Genomic DNA, 18,698 nt, shown 5'->3' with positions numbered 1-18,698 from the left:
GGCATGTTTAATATTTAAAATAACAACTGCTCTTTTCCATTATGAAATGCTCACATTTTATCTCAAACTAAACCTGTGCATTCTATTGTTGATGTGTAAAAAGCAAAAAGGTTGGTTATCAAGAATGGATTTTTCTTCAAAGTTGAAAAGGATTTCAGTTTGTTCACCCCTCCTGAAAGAGGTTGAAATGACTGAATTATTGCACTTCTCCTTACATGTTGCTGTATTGTTACTCAAGGCAAGCCCTTTCAATTTGGTTCCAAATTCAGTTTAAAATTCTTTCTCTTCTGAAAAGGTCAGCCAATCATCTTTGTGGGTTAAAGGTAAATTCTTTTCTGGTGAAAGCACTGTAAATAATTAACTTGTAACTGTTTCTGGAAGTAGAAGTTTCTTTCAAGACTCTAAGTCACCGAGCACACCAATATACCCTATTAAGGGAGGAATTTAAAAGCAGGCACCAGTTAACAATGGAGAAAGGAGTGAGGGAGCTTTTGATGGGCCAAAAGGGGAAGAAACCGAGAGGCAGGGTGTCTAACAAAGACAAGTCCCATTCACCTGAATCTCCTCCTCCCTCTTAAGATGCCAGATCCCAGAATCACCCAATATTGACAAACCCTTGTCCACCAATCATTTTGGACCCAAGAACTGTCCTCCCTGCACAATATATCTTTTTAAAAAAAAATTTAGTTGAAGCATGACATTTATAAAAAAAATTCATTCATGCGCGTTTATTGTCCATCCCTAATTGACATCTGAAATTTGGGCCTGTATATTATGATGGCTACGAGTGTGTACGGACTGTGTACACACCCGTAGGGACATCGGAAATGCTGGTTTAAACCGGTATTTCTGATCTGTCAAGAATGCCTGCCCTAGAGAAGGGCCTCTGTGGGTGGATAGTTCCACTTTCTGGAGAACCTCCGCCCGCAGATAACCCATAGAAATCTTACGCCTGGTAAAAGCAGGCATATGGCCTGCTTTAGAAACATAGAAGATAGGAGCAGGAGTAGGCCATTCGGCCCCTCGAGCCTGCTCCGCCATTCAATGAGAGCATGGCTGATCATCCAAATTCAGTACCCTGTCCCTGCTTTCTCCCCATATCCCTTGATCCCTTTAGCCTTAAGAAATATATCCAACTCCTTCTTGAATATATTTAATGAATTGGCCTCTACTGCCTTCTTTGGTAGAGAATTCCACAAGTTCACCACTCTCTGGGTGAAGAAATTCCTCCTCATCTCTGTCCTAAATGGCTTACCCCTTATCCTTAGACTGTGACCCCTGGTTCTGGACTCCCCGACCATCGGGAACATCCTTCCAGCATCTAGTCTGTCTAGTCCTGTTAGAATTTTATAAGTTTCGATGAGATCCCCTCTCATTCTTCTAAACTCCAGCGAGTACAAGCCCAATCGACCCAATCTCTCCTCATACGTCATTCCTGCCATCCCAGGTATCAGCCTGGTGAATCTTCGCTGCACTCCTTCCATAGCAAGAACATCCTTCCTCAGCTAAGGCGACCAAAACTGCACACAATACTCAAGATGTGGTCTCACCAAGGCCCTGTACAACTGCAGCAAGACATCCTTGTTCCTGTACTCAAACCCTCTCGCTACGAAGGCCAACATACCATTTGCCTTCTTAACCACCTGCACCTGCATGCTTATTTTCAGCGACTGGTGCACAAGGACGCCCAGGTCTTGTTGCACTTCCCCTTCTCCCAATCTATTGCCATTCAGATAAGAATCTGTCTTCCTGTTTTTGACACCAAAGTGCATAACCTCACATTTATCCACATTATATTGCATCTGCCATGCTTCTGCCCAATCACCCAACCTGTCCAAATCACACTGGAGTTTCTCGGCATCCTCCTCACAGCACACACGCCCACCCAGCTTTGTGTCGTCTGCAAACTTGGAGATATTACATATAGTTCCCTCGTCCAGATCATTAATATATATTGTGAATAGCTGGGGTGCAAGGACCGATCCCTGCGGTACCCCACTAGTCACTGCCTGCCACTCGGAAAATGAGCCGTTTATTCCAACTCTTTGCTTTCTGTCTGCCAACCAGTTCTCTATCCAAGTCAATACCTTTTACCAGCAGAAGAGTTGAAAAAAAATTTCCCACTCATTTATAATTTTAAAATACTTTAAAAAAAGGTTTATTTTTAGCCCCGTAAAAAACTTGAATTATTTTTTTCAAAAAATTAAACGTTTAAAATATTTAATTTAGTCATTTTAACTCATTTTAAAAACGTGATGGTTTAAAAAAAAAATTATTTAATGTTTTACTGTGTTTTTGGAGTGATCCCCATTCATATATTTGACAGGTCTATCTGTAAAAAGTATGAAGGGCGATTCCCTTCTGCTATTGGCTGGCCGGGTTCACGTGATCCCAGGGACGCTTGCGAACTGCATGCGCCTCTGGGATACGTGGGCCCTGCGCATTTTGAGTTTGGAGAGGCCCAGGAGCGGAAGTGTACGCATCTCGGGAGCCCTCAGGTAAGTTCGTAGATTTTTTTCCGATAGGAGGCACTGCATGCAGGAAGCCTCCTATTGGAAATTACAGGCCATGGTGTTTGAGGTGATGGATACTTTCCACACACAAGACTTTTTAATATAATACTAACTAATCTTCAGTGGGGTTGCTCATGGATAGTCTGGACCATGGCTGTGATATCTGGCTACTACTTGGCCTGTCTTTTTAGGGCCACTACTCATGTGCTCTCTGGGGGAAATGATATAATTAGGCAAATCCCAATAATTATAACTGCTTCTAAACTCTCACGGTCAGTCACAGGACAGTTGTAACTGCTTGTAAGCTTCTGGCTCCAGGCCAGAAATATTCATTATGAAATTAATGCCTTTCTTTTTTTCAAAATATAAAATGTTTTACCTGTAACAAAGTATAATACTGGAGTGTGATGGACACATGCTAGACACAAGATATATAGTATGAGCAAAATCACATCTATGTATTAAACAAATACAACAAAAATCAGTGAAATTTAGTATAAAAAAATCAACATTGCCTATTTATTGATATGTACTCTGAAATAAGGTAGTTATTGAGATTGTAGTAATTCTTGTTTTTTCAGGATACAACCACCATAAGTGGAAAGCATTAATCACAGAAATTCTCTCTACTCCACTAAATATTTATAGAGTAATTTGCAATATTAAAAAACAAATCAAAAACAAGAATGCAAACAAATTAGACTGAAAACTGAAAGCATTGAAACATTTAAAAATTTTTTGAAGTGGAAAATATGTTTGTGTCAATCTTTTGACTGTGCATAGCAACTAATTTAACCAAGTTGCATGCCATGGGGAAAAAAATCAGCAAGTTTTGCCAGTTCATATACAGTATTACAAGTGACAACTACAGGAATGTAAAATATCGATTTTAGTTCCCCTTGTCTTTAAAATGTCTTTACAGATACAGTGATTCACTACATACAGATCACTTGTTAGCTTAAATCATTCAAAATAGATTGACCCCTCCCCCAAAAGCTCAAGACAAAAACACCAACACCGTAGACTCCTCAAATTAATTTGTGCTCAAAATATCTAAAATGTACTCAAAAGCAGTCAAGTGGTGACTGCAAATTCTGAGGCTTGAAAGATTATACATATACAAATTTATATGCACAGTATTAGTAATTTTAAAAAGGGTAACGAAAAAACAATGAAATACTGTTACAGTACTTTGTATATAAATTACTATTTGAACTATAAAGCATACAATAGCTATATTTCTAACTAATTATAATTAGAACTTATTCTACATAAATGCAAGATTGACATGTCAAACAACATATATATCTTTAGAAATCTTCTAAAGAAAAGCTGGCATCAAATGGCACTATTAAGAACGCAGAGCTGCTCGAGCCTTGTCAAGAATATCTTTTCTCATTTTTGGATAATTGGGATGGGCTCCTAATACCTGTCGAAGGAAAACAAAACAACTTACCAAGTTTGAATATTATACATATCTACACTATTTTAAAGTTATTTAATCTTCCTTAGTCATGTCTATTTTTGGTTGTGATGACTTGGTAACACTTTATTAGATAGCACCTACAGCTACACCTAATGTGCAACAGTCATGCCTGCTTTAGGCAACAGTGTAACTATAACATTTGCTTCCATTATTTCTAATAAGCAACACTAACCTCTGACTATGTACTCTTCCCATCACTCATGAAACTGGAACGAGTCACCCACATCAACCTGCCATTTAATTTTTCTTATCCCAAGTCAGGAAGGTTATATTTTAAATTCATTTTATATTACTTTTATAACATTTCTTTCCTTCCTGATGTTTACCTCTTTCATTTCTCTGTCTCTTACCCTGCTCCCACTAGCAGCTGCAATTTTTTAAAAGTTTGCAGTCCCACTCAGCAGAAACGTTGCTGCAATGTGATCTATTCTATTTATTTTTCATTTTCACCACTGCACTGAGGAATCCCTACTTTCGCCCAATCATTGACAGGTGCTATTCACCATCACGGCCCTGTTCTTCAATGTTTTACTCCACGCTGGGGAATTCCTGGTGCCTCCCGACCTGTCAATAGGCACTGCTCATCACCCAGTCCAGCTCTTCTGACCCTGATCCTCTGGGCTCTGCTCAGGTGAAACTCCATTACTGCACAACCCACTCCGGAACCCACTCCGGCTCTTTGAAAACCAATCTTAATGCCTATAAATTACATTTCTAGAACTGGCCTTTTAGTTATAAGATGGGAATACAATTCTAGGCATTAATGTATTTATTTTAAGAGCCAGGCAATGTATTTACAAAAGGTCAGTAATGGTGAAGCAAATGTACAGCAAACAAAGGTAAGACAGTATTAATTCACTGGTGCCCACTGTTCTATGAATTTATTAATTCAATTGTGACAGCTGCTCCATTAACTTATTGATTTATTGGTGTAACTACTGCTCCATTGAGGTATTAATTCTCTGGTACACATTACTGTGTCTGCTGTTCTAGGAATTTATTGATTCACTGTTTTTCTATTAATTTATTAATGCACTGTGCCCACTGCTCTATGAATTTATTGATTCACTGATGCTGAAGGCTCCATTAATTTATTGATATTTTGGGTGTACCCCTTATTGATTTTCTTGTATGCCCACTGCCCCATTAACAAATAAATGCACTAGTACCTGCTGCTTCATATATTTGATTTGTTGATATGCCTGTTAATCTATGACTTTATTCATTCACTGATGCCCATTGCTCCATTCATTATTCATTTGTTGCTGCACTTGCTGTTCTTTTAATTCATTTGTTGATGTACACTCTGATTGATAAATTTACTAATTGACTGCTGCTCACATCTCTTTTTTTCACTGGTGAACCTGTACTGTATTACGGGGTACGGTAGCGTAGTGGTTATGTTACTGGACTAGTAATCCAGAGGCCTGGATAATGATCCAGAGACATGGGGGTCGATTTTCAGTGTGCCGTGAGGTGGGCTTTTAGGCGTGCGGGGGGTTAAAATCCCGAATTCGGGGGTCCCGACACCATCCCGCCCAAAACTCGCCTCCATGTAAGTTTCAAAGGAGGCAGGTACCCGCCCCGCACTGGGACCCGCCAACCCGAGGCGGGAAGGGATTATTGCCAATTAACTGCCTGTTAACAGGTAAGTACAGGTAAAAACAGGCAGTTTTTAGCCTAATCTCTATTTTGAAGATTGTCGTGTGGGATTCCCGACGGCTCCAAACCACGCCAAGTTAGAGGAGTCGGGCCGTCGGGTTGAAGGACTTGGAGGGGTCGAGGTGTTTGGTGTGTCTAAAGAAGTTTAAATTACCTGTACTTACCTTTACAGCCTTCCTTCCTCTAGGTTTCAGGAGTCCATCATTCAGCCGGCACAGAAAGCAGAATGGCTGCGATCTGTCAAAAGTGACGGCCTGCAGCTTTCAGTGCCGGCGAGATTTCTAACTGAGTCTGTGTAGAAGGACTCAGGTTAGAAGTAAGACTGTCAGTGTTTGACAGCTTCAAACAGCTGTGAAACACTGATATTTCATCTGCCAACAGTCAATCAAGTGAAAATCGCGTGGATTGGCCGCATCTCAATGGAGGCGGGACTACAACCCCGAAAATTGTAGTCCCGCCTCCTTCCCTACTTCTGAATGAAAATCGACCCCATGAATTCAAATCACACCACAGCAGCTGGGGAATTTAAATAAATCTTGAATAAATAAAATAAAAAGCTAGCATCAGTAATGGTGACCATGAAACGACCGGATTGTCGTAAAAACCCAGCTGGTTTACTAATGTCCATTAGGGAAGGAAATCAGCCGTCCTTACCTAGTCTGGCCTATATGCAACTCCAGACCCACAGCAACGTGGTTGACTCTTAACTGCCCTCTGAAATGACCTAGCAAGCCACTTAGTTGTACCAAACCACACACAAAGAAGTATACTGTGGGAGTACCTTCACCACACGGACTGCAGCGGTTCAAGGCGATGGCTCACCTTCTCAAGGGCAATTAGGGGTGGGCAATAAATGAAAGGCCTTGCCAGCTACGTTCACACCCCATGTATGTATGGTATGTTGGCCTTCGTAGCAAGAGGGTTCGAGTACAGGAACAAGGATGTCTTGCTGCAGTTGTACAGGGCCTTGGTGAGACCACATCTTGAGTATTGTGTGCAGTTTTGGTCGCCTTATCTGAGGAAGGACGTTCTTGCCATGGAAGGAGTGCAGCGAAGGTTCACCAGGCTGATACCTGGGATGGCAGGAATGACGTATGAGGAGAGATTGTGTCGATTGGGCTTATACTCACTGGAGTTTAGAAGATTGAGAGGGGATCTCAGCGAAACCTATAAAATTCTGTCAGGCCTGGACAGACTAGATGCAGGAAGGATGTTTCCGATGGCCGGGGAGTCCAGAACCAGGGGTCATAGTCTAAGGATAAGGGGTAAGCCATTTAGGACTGAAATGAGGAGGAATTTCTTCACCCAGAGAGTGGTGAACCTGTGGAATTCTCTGCCACAGAGGGCGGTGGAGGCCAGTTCATTAAATATATTCAAGAAGGAGTTGGATATATTTCTTAAGGCTAAAGGGATCAAGGGATATGGGGAAAAGGCAGGGACAGGGTACTGAATTTGGATGATCAGCCATGATCTCATTGAATGGCGGAGCAGGCTCGAGGGGCCGAATGGCCTACTCCTGCTCCTATCTTCTATGTTTCTATGAATAAAAAAAAATGATTGGTGCCCACTTAGTTTACCAATTTTCTGATGCCCAGCACTCTATGAGCTATTATTTTATTAATTCAGCAGTGCCTACTTACCAGCAATGCTCATCTATATCCTTGTGTTGTAAGTTGTAATGCTTAATGTATGGGGTCACAAAAACAATTTTATTCTAATTTATGTTCTCAGTATACTGCTTTATTTCTTTAATTTCCATGTTATTGAAGAGCAGCTTGTGCGTCACCTACTGTTTCAGGGTGTATTGTCATTACATTATTTAGGAACATCAACATAAAATGTTTCAAGACTATACAGGCCCAGGCTTGTCATTCAAACAAACTACTCAAAAATTTTATGGTAATCCTTACCTCCAAGGAAAGTACAAGTTATGATAATTATACGCTTAACTAGATAATAAAAAGTTAAACGTCTCATGGAACTGCAAATGCTAGGGAATACTGTATATTGGATATGGAACATATTACATACATTTTACACATAATTAGAGGAGATGCCACATTAATATAGATTTCAATTTTATAATACTTCTATGCATTAGTATTATATTTTACAGCTCAAAGGTTCTAGTACAAGGCATATTTATTTAAAATGAGATGTTCAAATCACCAGCATTTCAGTGAGACAAAAATTGAAATCTGCGATGTAATGATTTTTCTTTGTGTAATTTTTTACCAACGTGTCACTGAACTGCTATGAATTAAATAATGGAAGTCTAACTAACGTGGTAAATATCTATGTTAAATTTTCTTGTAAAATTTCAGAAGAATAGTAAGTCTGCACAAATTTAAGCTAAGGTGATACATATACTGGATGTTATAAATTAGGGTTCAAGTCTGCTGATGCTAATTCTCAGGCAATAGTGAAAACTAATTTTTATGTTGCGTTTCTTCTTGAGGCAGTCTATACTGTTTTAATCTGAAAGTATAAAAGAGAGAGAGAGCGGGAATGAGTCTACAGTATGTGTAGTACTCTGAAGCTAAAGAATCATTATGACTGAATTCTAAACCTTGCCTACATTTCAAATTTCTCTGATTCTTATTAAGAGAATTAATACTAGCATACACCAAGTCTCAAAAATTTCTACTGAGTTCCTTGGTGCATCACACATGCATGGTTAAAAAGAACAACTGGGATGCACTGAAGTTCAAGTCCTTCCAGTGCAAAAATCCAGTGGAAATGATATGTATCTATATACACACTGCTGTATTATAACAAAATTCACTTTTTGAATTTTGTTCCTGATATTTACGATGCCTTTTGGCAGATTTAAAAATCCAGACGTCCGGCTCATAGTCTCAGATAAGAACATAAGAAATAGGAGCAGGAGTAGGCCATTTGGCCCTTCGAGCCTGCTCCACCATTCAATAAGATCATGGCTGATCTTCTATCTCATCTCCACTTTCCTGCACTATCCCCATGATAGTCAAAAATCTATCATTCACTGTCTTGAATATACTCAACAACTGAGCCTCCACAGCCCTCTGGGGTAGAGAATTCCAAAGATTCACCACCCTCTGAGTGAAGAAATTTCTCCTCATCTCAGTCCTAAATGGCCGACCCCTTATTCTGAGACTGTAACCCCTGGTTCTAGACTCCCCAGCCAGGGGAAACATCCTCCCTGCAGCTACCCTGTCAAGCCCTGTAAGAATTTTGTATGTTTCAATGAGGTCACCTTTCATTCTTCTAAACTCTAGAGAATATAGGTCTAGTCTACTCAATCTCTCCTCATAGGACAATCCTCCCATCCCAGGAATCAGTCTGGTGAACCTTCATTGCACTCCCTCTATGGCAAGTATATCCTTCCTTAGGTAAGGAGACCAAAACTGTACACAATACTCCAGGTGTGGTCCCACCAGGGCCCTACATAATTGCAGTAAGATGTCTTTACTCTTATACTCAAATCTTCTTGTAATAAAGGTCAACATTGATGCGCCATCAATTACTCAAAAGACTGAGGTTGAGCGAGTAACAATCAGGCTTTTATTAACTAAAGAATGAAGGTCTTGTCTCGAGTGGTCGACCCGTCCAGAATACTAAGGGACTGGGAGGTAGTCACTTATATACCTGGAATAGTGGGAGGAGTCAGCCGAGGCATGTCCAGACCTGTACCTATTGGAATACACATACAGACACAGACAGGTAGAACAGTGGTTTACCACAAACATACCATTTGCTTTCCTAATTGCTTGCTGTACCTGCATGTTAACTTTCAGTGATTCGTGTACAAGGACACCCAGGTCCCTCTGACCACCAACATTTCCCAATCTCTCACCATTTAAAAAATACCCTGCTTTTCTATTTTTCCGACCAAAGTGGATAACTTCACATTTCTCCACATTATATTCCATTTGTCATGTTCTTGCCCATTCACTTAGCCTGTCCGTATCCCCTTGAAGCCTCTTTGCATCCTCCTCACAACTTACATTCCCACCTAGCTTTGTATCATCAGCAAACTTAGATGTATTACATTTGGTCCCCTCATCCAAATCATTGATGTAAATCGTAAATAGTTGAGGCCCAAGCACTGATCCTTGCGGTACCCCACTAGTTACAGCCTGCCAACCCGAAAATTACCCATTTATTCCTACTCTCTGTTTTCTGTCCGTTAACTAATCCTCAATCCATGCTAGTATATTACCCCCAATCCCATGAGCCTTAATTTTGTTTAATAACCACTTGTATGGCACCTTATCGAATACCTTCTGAAAATCCAAATACACATCCACTGGTTCCCCCTTATCTATTCTGCTAGTTACAACCTCAATGAACTCTATTTGTCAAACACGATTTCCCTTTCATAAATCCATGTTGACTCTGCCCAATCCTATTATTATTTTCTAAGTTCCCTGTTACCACGTCCTTAATAATAGATTCTAGCATTTTCCCTACTGCTGATATCAGGCTAACTGGTCTGTAGTTTCCCGTTTTCTCTCTCCCTCCTTTCTTAAATAGGGGGGTTACATTTACCACCTTCCAATCCGCAGGAACCATTCTAGAATCTATGGAATTTTGGAAAATGACAACCAATGCATCCACTATCTCTATAGCCACCTCTTTCAAAACTCTAGGATGCAGGCCATCAGGTCCAGGAGATTTATCGGCTTTTAGTCCCATTAAAATCCTCCCAGTCCTCAGGCTTACTACTCTTTTTGGCAACATTAAAAGCCTCTTCCTTTGATCTAATACTATCTTTAAACTACTCTTGTTAGCTATGGTTGGACCATTTTTCCTGTGGGGTTTTTGTGCCTTAAAGGAAAGTAGATTAGTTGTAAACAAATGATTTAAAGCAAATGATTTAGTTTTGCTTTACATTGCCATATAAGGCAGAATAAAAGGGCATACTAAATAGCATGGTTTGGCAATTAATGTAGTTTAATTCAATAAAGGTCTGGTAACTTGAATCTCAGATGTAGAACCTAATAACCTAATAATAAGGGGTACGGTAACATGGTGGTTATGTTACTGGACTAGTAATCCAGAGGCCTGGACTAATGATCTGGAGTTCCACCAAATCCCACCACGGCAGCTGGGGAATTTAAATTCAATTAATTAAATAAATTTGGTATAAAAAGCTCTCAGTAATCGTGACCATGAAACTGTCGAATTGTTGTAAAAACCCAACTGGTTTGCTAACGTCCTTTAGGGAAGGAAATCTGCCATCTTTACCCGGTCTGGCCTATATATGACTCCAGACCCACAGCAATGTGGTTGACTCTTAACTACCTTCTGAAATTCCCTAGCAAGCCACTCCGTTGTATATCACCAACTTCTCAAGGGCAATTAGGGATGGGCAATAAATGCTGGCCTTGCCAGCGACGCCACATCTCGTGAATGAATAAAAAAAACCTTTGCTCGAACAGGTTTGATCGGTTATTTACAATAACAGATAGTTTATACAATGTAATGATGAAGAACAGGAACATTTTAAAGTCTGAATTGTATTTACAGAACATAAACTGTAGAAAGGAATGGATACTGAACTTCCAACTCCTAGATTGGCAATCCCATCCATGAAACTCATCTTGCAGGGAAGAGGGAAAAAAGTATTGCCCATCAATGGCCAGAAGACTGGAAGTGGCCAATGTAATAACCAATTTCAAAAAGGCAGCACAGCTAACCCAGGTAATCACAGACTAGTTAGTTTATCATCTTAATGAAAGATGAAATTACTAAATACCTAGATGAAGAGACAATAATTAGAGGCAGCCAACATGGATTTCAGAAAGGCAGATCATGCTCAACAAATCTGAGGAGGTGACAGATATGGTGGATGAAGGAAAATACAGTAGATGTGGTGCAGGTGGACTTCCAGAAAACTTTTGACAAGGTACCACACAGGAGACTATTAGAGAAGATAAAGGAGTATGAAATTATAGGAAGGGTAGCAAACTGGATTAAAAGTTGGTTAGAGGGGAGGAAACAAGTAGTAGGAGTTAAGGACAGTTTCTCAGAGTGATTGGAAGTGAATAGTGGTGTTCCACAGGGTTCCTTTCTGGGTCAGTTTCTGTTCACCGTTTACATCAATGATTTGGATATAGAACTGGAAGGAGGGGTGTCCAAATTTACAGCCAATATTACAATAGGAGGCATAGTAAATCATTCTGAGGACCAAAGGAAGCTGCAAGGAGATACGGAAAAGACAGCAGAATGAGTAAAAATGTGGCACACGGAATTCATGTCAGTATGTGCGAGGCGACACATTTTAGTTTAAAAAAAGTATAATAATAATTATACATTGGATGGTGATTTGGAAGTTCAAGGTCACAAGACATTAAAAGCAACACATGAAGTGGATAAGACCACTAAAAATGCTAATAGATTAGGTTTTATGGCAAGAAGTAAAGAATGTAAAAGTAGAGATGCAATGGTAGGTCCGTATAAAACCTTAGTAAGACCACAGTTAAGAGTATTGTGTGTATTTTTGAGTTCCACACGATAGAATGTTGAAGCAATAAAGAGGATGCAACACAGATTCACTAGGTTGAGGAAATGGAAATACAAAGACAGCCTTGAAAAATTGGGGTTGTTTTTGCTAGAACAGAGGAGATCATGGGGTGATTTCATCGAGGCGTTTATGAAGGGATGGGACAGGGTAGGTAGCAACAGACTGTTTCCAGTGATTGAGGCATCTAGAACAGGAGGACACGGATGTAAGAGATTAGGACAGAGAGTAGGATAAACCTTTTTTTATATATATTCAGGGTTGTGATGCTGTGGAATGCGCCACTAGAATTGTTGATTGAAGCAGAGACCATGTCAACATTTAAGAATAGGTTAGATAAGAGGATGGAGGGATATGGGAACAGGCCAGGCAGATGGGGTTAGGACTACGGCTTGTGTGGAAGATAAACACTAACAGACTGGTTGGTTGTAACTGGTCTGTCTAAAATTCTGAAACAAACATCAAATGTTGAATTTATAAATATTACCTTATGACAAATGTCTATAGCATCAACAAATCGTTTTGCCTTCAAGTAGTTAAAGGCCAGCTTGTACCCTGTAAAATGAAAATAAGTATCAATTTTCTGAGCCAGTGTTGTACATGGTTGCATTTATGAATCTATGATAATATCTATTCCTGGCATATACCAATAATTTTGAACTTGCCTATTGTTGGATTTGTCTGGTTACAATACTTCCAAGCCATCTCATAATTAATGACTGCATCTTTATAAGATTGTTCTTTCTCCATGATGTATCCCATATATTCATACGCCTTGCAGCAGGACTAAGGAAACAAACATCTGTTAATAGATTCAGAGACATAAGAAAGAAAGAACCAATTAAACAAATTTCTAAAAATATACCGGGACCAAGAAGTGCCCAGTGAGACCTCCCATCGCGGTCCTCACCAAAGCTCAGGAGGTCAGCAGCAGCCCCGTTTTGCTTGACAATGGCAGGCACCATTTAAAAATTCCAGACAGTTTCTTTGGAGATTTAAATCTTCCCTTTGGCCTAATCTCACCAGGCGCACCTCCACTGACCCTACCTAGGTCCTTCTGAGGGTCGAAGATATCGAACCCTTGACAGAACAAGATCAGATCCCTGTGCCTCTTATACCGATGGCCTTGTTTGGGGTGGGCAGAGGTTCTTCCCCAAAATGCCATCCTGGAATCCCAATGATTAGGCCTGATTACACCGCATCCTGGCCCTCTCAAATTTGCTGATGCCACCATAATAAGACAGTACGTTAAGCTCTACCATGCTTCACTCTCAGCCAAATCCTATTATTACAGGATTACCCTGGAGGGCAAGGACAAAACAGAGCTGCTTTTCACCAGGGCTGCTTTTTCCTCCCTTTCTCCAGTTCCCTCCAGCCTCACCTGCAATATCAACTTCCACTCTAAGATTGAGACCAGTGGTGCAGCTACGCCTGTTGCCACCTCCCCCTCCTGTTAATGACGTGAGGTGAAGTGCAGCATCAGAGAAATCATTAACCAGTCAGTCACTGAGTTGCCACACATGAAATTGGTTAATGAGTTGCTCCGAAAGAAGTTGGTTACTGAGTTGTTCCAAAAAAAAATTTGGTTTATTAGTTGCCACTTCAAATTGCGGCTGGTTACAATTAGTGTTGTCCGGCTTAATACGTGTCAAGGGGGTGCATAGCCGAGCGTAGCTGGGATGGAGGGTATTATTTCGGTGTTGTTTCTGAGTTGCCTTGCCAGAAATTGGTTAATGAGTTGCTCCAAAAGCATTTGGTTAATGAGTTGCTCCAAAAGAAGTTGGCTAATGAGTTGGTCCAAAAAACAATTTGGTTTATTAGTTGCCACTTCAACTTGCAGCTGCAGTTGGTTATAATTAGTGTTGTCAGGCTTAATGCGTGCTAAGGGGGCGCATAGCCGACCGTAGCCGGGATGGAGGGTGTTATTTCGGTATTGTTTTTATGTTTGAGTCGATGTGGCTGATGGAGGGTGTGATTTTGAGGGCGAAGAGGGAAGCCGAGTGTCCGTTTTCAGAAGCGAGCTTGGTTGGCTGATTTAGTGTCAGCGGTGGAAAGCTTGGATGGGCTATTTGCAGTTAAGCAATTGCGCGGGTCGCCGGCCGCTGTCCAATGCGCTTTGTTCCGGAGTTCCTTCTCCGAATTGCTCAGGGTATGGCTGGTTGTAAAGCCCTGTCGCGGGCGCTTGCTATATTGTTGCACTGGTCCCGAGCTAGCAAGGCAAGATGTTGAGTGGACAAAGCCGGGCCGGGTGGCAAAAGTGACCTTGCCTCGGTGGTTGATTTTCCCTCGAGTCAGGGCCGGAATGAAGCTGGTGCAGTGTAAGGGCGACAGGAGTTGTGTTTTGAACTTGTGTTGTCTAGTCATTGTTGCTGGATGGATGGAGGGAGGGAGGCAGGCAGGCAGGAAAGCCGAGTGCCGCTCCTCGGAAGTGAGCGTGGTCGGCTTGTTTAAAGTGCTCAAAGTGAGTAGAAACCTTCGATCAACCGTTTCCAGTTAACCATTTGCCCCGGTTTGCACGGCCGCAGTCAAATTCGTTTTTATCCCGAATCGTTCCGATTACATTCGAGGATGGCTCGTTGGAAAGCCCCGACGCTGGCGCGCAGTATATTGTTGCACTGGGCCCGGGCGAGCGAGGGAAAGTGTCGAAATCCCATATCGCCTGCCAGGCCGTCGGTCACAGGGCCGGTTGTCGGGCATAACTTCAGGAGGGACCATCGGACTTGCTGGCGTTTACCTGCGGGTGAACGGGCTTGCAGAGCTGAACAGGGGGGTACTAAGGCTGAGCGGCTGCGTCATCATCGGGCGGAGTGACGGCAGTCAGGCTGCAGACCGCTTTCTAATGGTATTACACCTGTATTGACAAATTTGCTCGAATTCTTTGAGGACGTAACAAACAGGGTGGATAAAGGGGAACCAGTGGATGTGGTGTATTTGGACTTCCAAAAGGCATTTGATAAGGTGCCACACAAAAGATTACTGCACAAGATAAAAAATCACGGGATTGGGGGCAATATACTGGCATGGGTGGAAGATTGGCTATCTAACAGAAAGTTGGGATAAATGGTTCATTCTCGGGTTGGCAATCAGTAACTAGTGGTGTTCTGCAGGGGTCAGTGCTGGGACCCCAACTCTTTACAATCTATATTAACGATTTGGAGGAGGGGACCAAGTGCAACGTATCCAAGTTTGCCGACAATACAAAGATGGGAGGGAAAGCAGTGAGTGAGGAGGACATAAAAAACCTGCAAAAGGACATAGACAGGCTAAGTGAATGTGCAGAAATTTGGCAGATGGAATATAATGTTGGAAAGTGTGAAGTTATGCACTTTGGCAGAAAAAATCAAAGAGCAAGTTATTATCTAAATGGAGAGAAACTGCAAAGTGCTACAGTGCAAAGAGATCTGGGGGTCCTGGTGCATGAAACACAGAAGGTTAGTATGCAGGTACAGCAGGTGATCAGGAAGGCCAATGGAATCTTGGCTTTTATTGCAAGGGGGATGGAGTATAAAAGCAGGGAAGTCTTGCTTCAGTTATACAGGGTACTGGTGAGGCCACACCTGGAATACTGCATACAGTTTTGGTTTCCATATTTAAGAAAAGATATACTTGCTCTCGAGGCAGTTCAGAGAAGGTTCACTCGGTTGATTCCGGAGATAAGGGGGTTGACTTATGAGGAAAGGTTGAGTAGGTTGGGCCTCTACTCATTGGAATTCAGAAGAATGAGAGGCAATCTTATCGAAACATATAAGATTGTGAGGGGGCTTGATCGGGTGGATGCGGGGAGGATGTTTCCACTGATGGGTGAGACTAGAACTAGGGGGCATAATCTTAGAATAAGGGGCTGCCGTTTCAAAACTGAGATGAGGAGAAACTTCTTCACTCAGAGGGTAGTAAATCTATGGAATTTGCTACCTCAGAGCTGTGGAAGCTGCGACATTAAATAAATTTAAAACGGAGATAGACAATTTCCTAGCTGATAAGGGAATTAGGGGTTATGGGGAGCGGGCAGGGAAGTGGACGTGAGTCTAGGTTCGGATCAGCCATGATCCTATTGAATGGCGGAGCAGGTCCGAGGGGCCGTATGGCCTACTCCTGCTCCTACTTCTTATGTTCTTATGTTTCCGACAGCTGAGTCCGCGGGCCGGCCACCAACCTTCTTGGGCACGTCTCTAGGCAAGCCTGGGGCAAGGGGCATACCGGCAGTTCTGGAACGGACTTGGTGCGACACAGGGAAGCCGGGTGCCGCTCGCTCCGAAGCGAACCTGGGTTTTTGGGTTTAAAACGACGGGAATGAGTGCTGCCCTCTGGCGGTGGAATCCTCTCGTTGCAGTTTTAGTTTTCAGTTATCCATTTGCCCCGGTTGGCAGTCAAACGCCTTTCGTTCCAGACTCCCGTGTCTGATTTTGGCCGGGGATGGCTCGTTGGCAAGCTCCGGTGCTGGCGCATACTATATTGCTGCACTGGCCCCAGGCGATTGAGGGAAAGTGTCGAAATCCCGAACCGCCTGCCGGGCCATCGGTCACCAGGCCGGTTGTCGGGCATAACTTCCGGTAGGAACGTCGGATCCGGGCCGGGTTAACGGCGACTGAATGAGCTTGTGGGCCTGAACAGACCAGCCCCAGCCTTGTGTAGCTGCACCTTTGCCCGGCCAAGTGATGGCAGTCAGGCTGCAAACTGCTTTCCGACTCCTAAATCCACGGGCCGGCCACCGATCTGCTTGGGGGCGCCATTTGCGCAAGCCGAGGGCAAGCGGCATCCGCCGGTACCAGAACCAGAGCGGTGGTACACTGGGGGGCGTGTCGGGAATCGCCAAAACTTTGGAGGGGGACTTCGCTGGAAAAGGTGAAATCCTGCAGCAAAATGCTGAAAATAACACTCAGGGAGCACGAGCCAAGTGGGAAACGGTCAACCGAAAAGCAGTGAAATGATTAACCAAAATCGTCAAAATGAATGAAAATTCAGCCAAAAGTGGCACAGAGACCAAGTTCGAAAGTGACAAATGGTTAACCAAAATGTAAAAGGGACAAATGGTAAATCAAAATGTAAAAGTAACAAATGATTAACCAAATATAAAAGGAACAAATGATTAACCAAATGTAAAAGGAACAAATAGTTAACCAAAGTGTCAAAAGTGGGAACTCATTAACTGAAATGTAAAAATGATAAAATGGTAAATCAAAATGTAAAAAGGGACAAATGGTTAACCAAATGTAAATGTGATAAATGGTAAATCAAAATGTAAAAGTGACAACTGGTTAACCAAATGTAAACGTGATAAATGGTAAATGAAGTATCAAAAGTGGGAACTCTAACTGAAATGTGAAAAGTGACAACAGAAAATGCTGGAAAAACTCAGCAGGCCAGGCAACATCCGTGGAGAGAAAATAGAGTCAACGTTTCGGGTCAAAACCCTTTGTCAAGACTGAAAAAGCACAGGAAATGAAATAGATTAAAAGGCCAGGCTGGGAGAGAACAAAAGAGAAGTGAAGAGACATTAAGAGGTATTCAAAACGAGGCGAGATGGTGATAGGACTAGTGGAGACAAAAGACGGCTCTAGATTAGGTGTGAAATGCGCTGGCAGAATGGGAGACAGCTGCCACGTGGGAGAGAAAAAAAAAGGGCGGGGGGGAGGAAAGGGCCAAAACAAAGGTGTGGATAAAAAATAAGTAAAAATGTAATGGGGGCCGAGGTTATGATCTGAAATTGTTGAACTCGATATCGAGTCCGGAAGGCTGTAAAGTGCCTAATCCCTTCCCCCCTTTTTTTCTCTCCCACATGGCAACTGTCTCCCATTCTGCCGCTTGGGGAAGTGAGTTGCTCCCGGCAAATGGTCATGTGCATTTTCTGGCAAGTGTGCCCGATTAATGGTTAATCAGTTAGATGGTGGGAAATCATTAACCAAGTCGGAAGTCCCGATGGAGAAATGAAAAATGTCCATTTGTGGCGATTTGGGTGCAGATGTTCGGATGGAGGTGGCCAATTGACACTTGTCGTTTCTGTACTTGGGGGTTGGCGGGGTGCCTGGAGATTTTCGGGAACATGATTTTCAGAACAAATTTTAGACAGCGAGTGCACTTTGAAAATGCCCGTAAAGTGTTACTTTGCTAAAAGGCTCATATTATCCAGCTAGAGACCTTTCAAAGAGTAATCGAAAGTCATTATAACTGTTTTATGTGGCGGACTTATCGAACTCTTGAATTAGAAATCGTAGACAGACAGCAGAAACAAATGAATTCCAGCGGTTAAGTTTCATTGCTGTCTGTCACACACAGGTGCCTCTGAACCGGTCAGGGCCTGTCCCACACTCACCACACCCTGAATCCTGTCACTTTGTATTCTCTCTCATCTCCTCGCACTCTCTCCAAGCTTATCTTTTCCATGTGGCTTTAATTAGCACAAGAAATTATAAAGTTTTACAAAGTATTTACAGCACAGAAACAGGCCATCCAGCCCAAGAGGTCCATGTCAGTGTTTATACTCCATACGAGCCTCCTCCCACCCCTCTTCATCGAACCCCATCAACATATCTTT

At 42.3% G+C, this 18,698-nt stretch overlaps 1 protein-coding gene across 5 annotated transcripts in view; it reads right to left on the bottom strand.

Moving 5' to 3' along the window:
* Positions 1-679: 679 nt before the first annotated feature.
* The window catches only part of ttc21b (tetratricopeptide repeat domain 21B), a 128,558-nt gene continuing 110,539 nt past the window's right edge, over positions 680-18,698 (bottom strand). For 4 of the 5 annotated variants that reach the window (XM_085986446.1, XM_085986448.1, XM_085986449.1 and 1 more), the window contains 3 exons: positions 12,832-12,952; positions 12,654-12,721; positions 680-3,942 (listed from right to left, as the gene is read on the bottom strand). In XM_085986446.1, the coding sequence (XP_085842572.1) occupies positions 3,865-3,942; positions 12,654-12,721; positions 12,832-12,952 (267 nt within the window). In that variant the 3' untranslated portion in view covers positions 680-3,864. Of the gene's footprint in view, positions 3,943-7,027; positions 8,140-12,653; positions 12,722-12,831; positions 12,953-18,698 lie in introns of those variants that run through there. The other variant, XM_085986447.1, reaches the window with a different exon arrangement.

The sequence above is a fragment of the Somniosus microcephalus genome, chromosome 4 (assembly GCF_052327205.1).
Source record: "Somniosus microcephalus isolate GS21.2 chromosome 4, FLI_Smic_1.0, whole genome shotgun sequence".
In the NCBI taxonomy this organism is placed as follows: domain Eukaryota; kingdom Metazoa; phylum Chordata; class Chondrichthyes; order Squaliformes; family Somniosidae; genus Somniosus; species Somniosus microcephalus.
The sequence above is the reverse complement of the archived record's forward strand: the minus strand, read 5'-3'. Positions and strand labels throughout refer to the sequence as shown.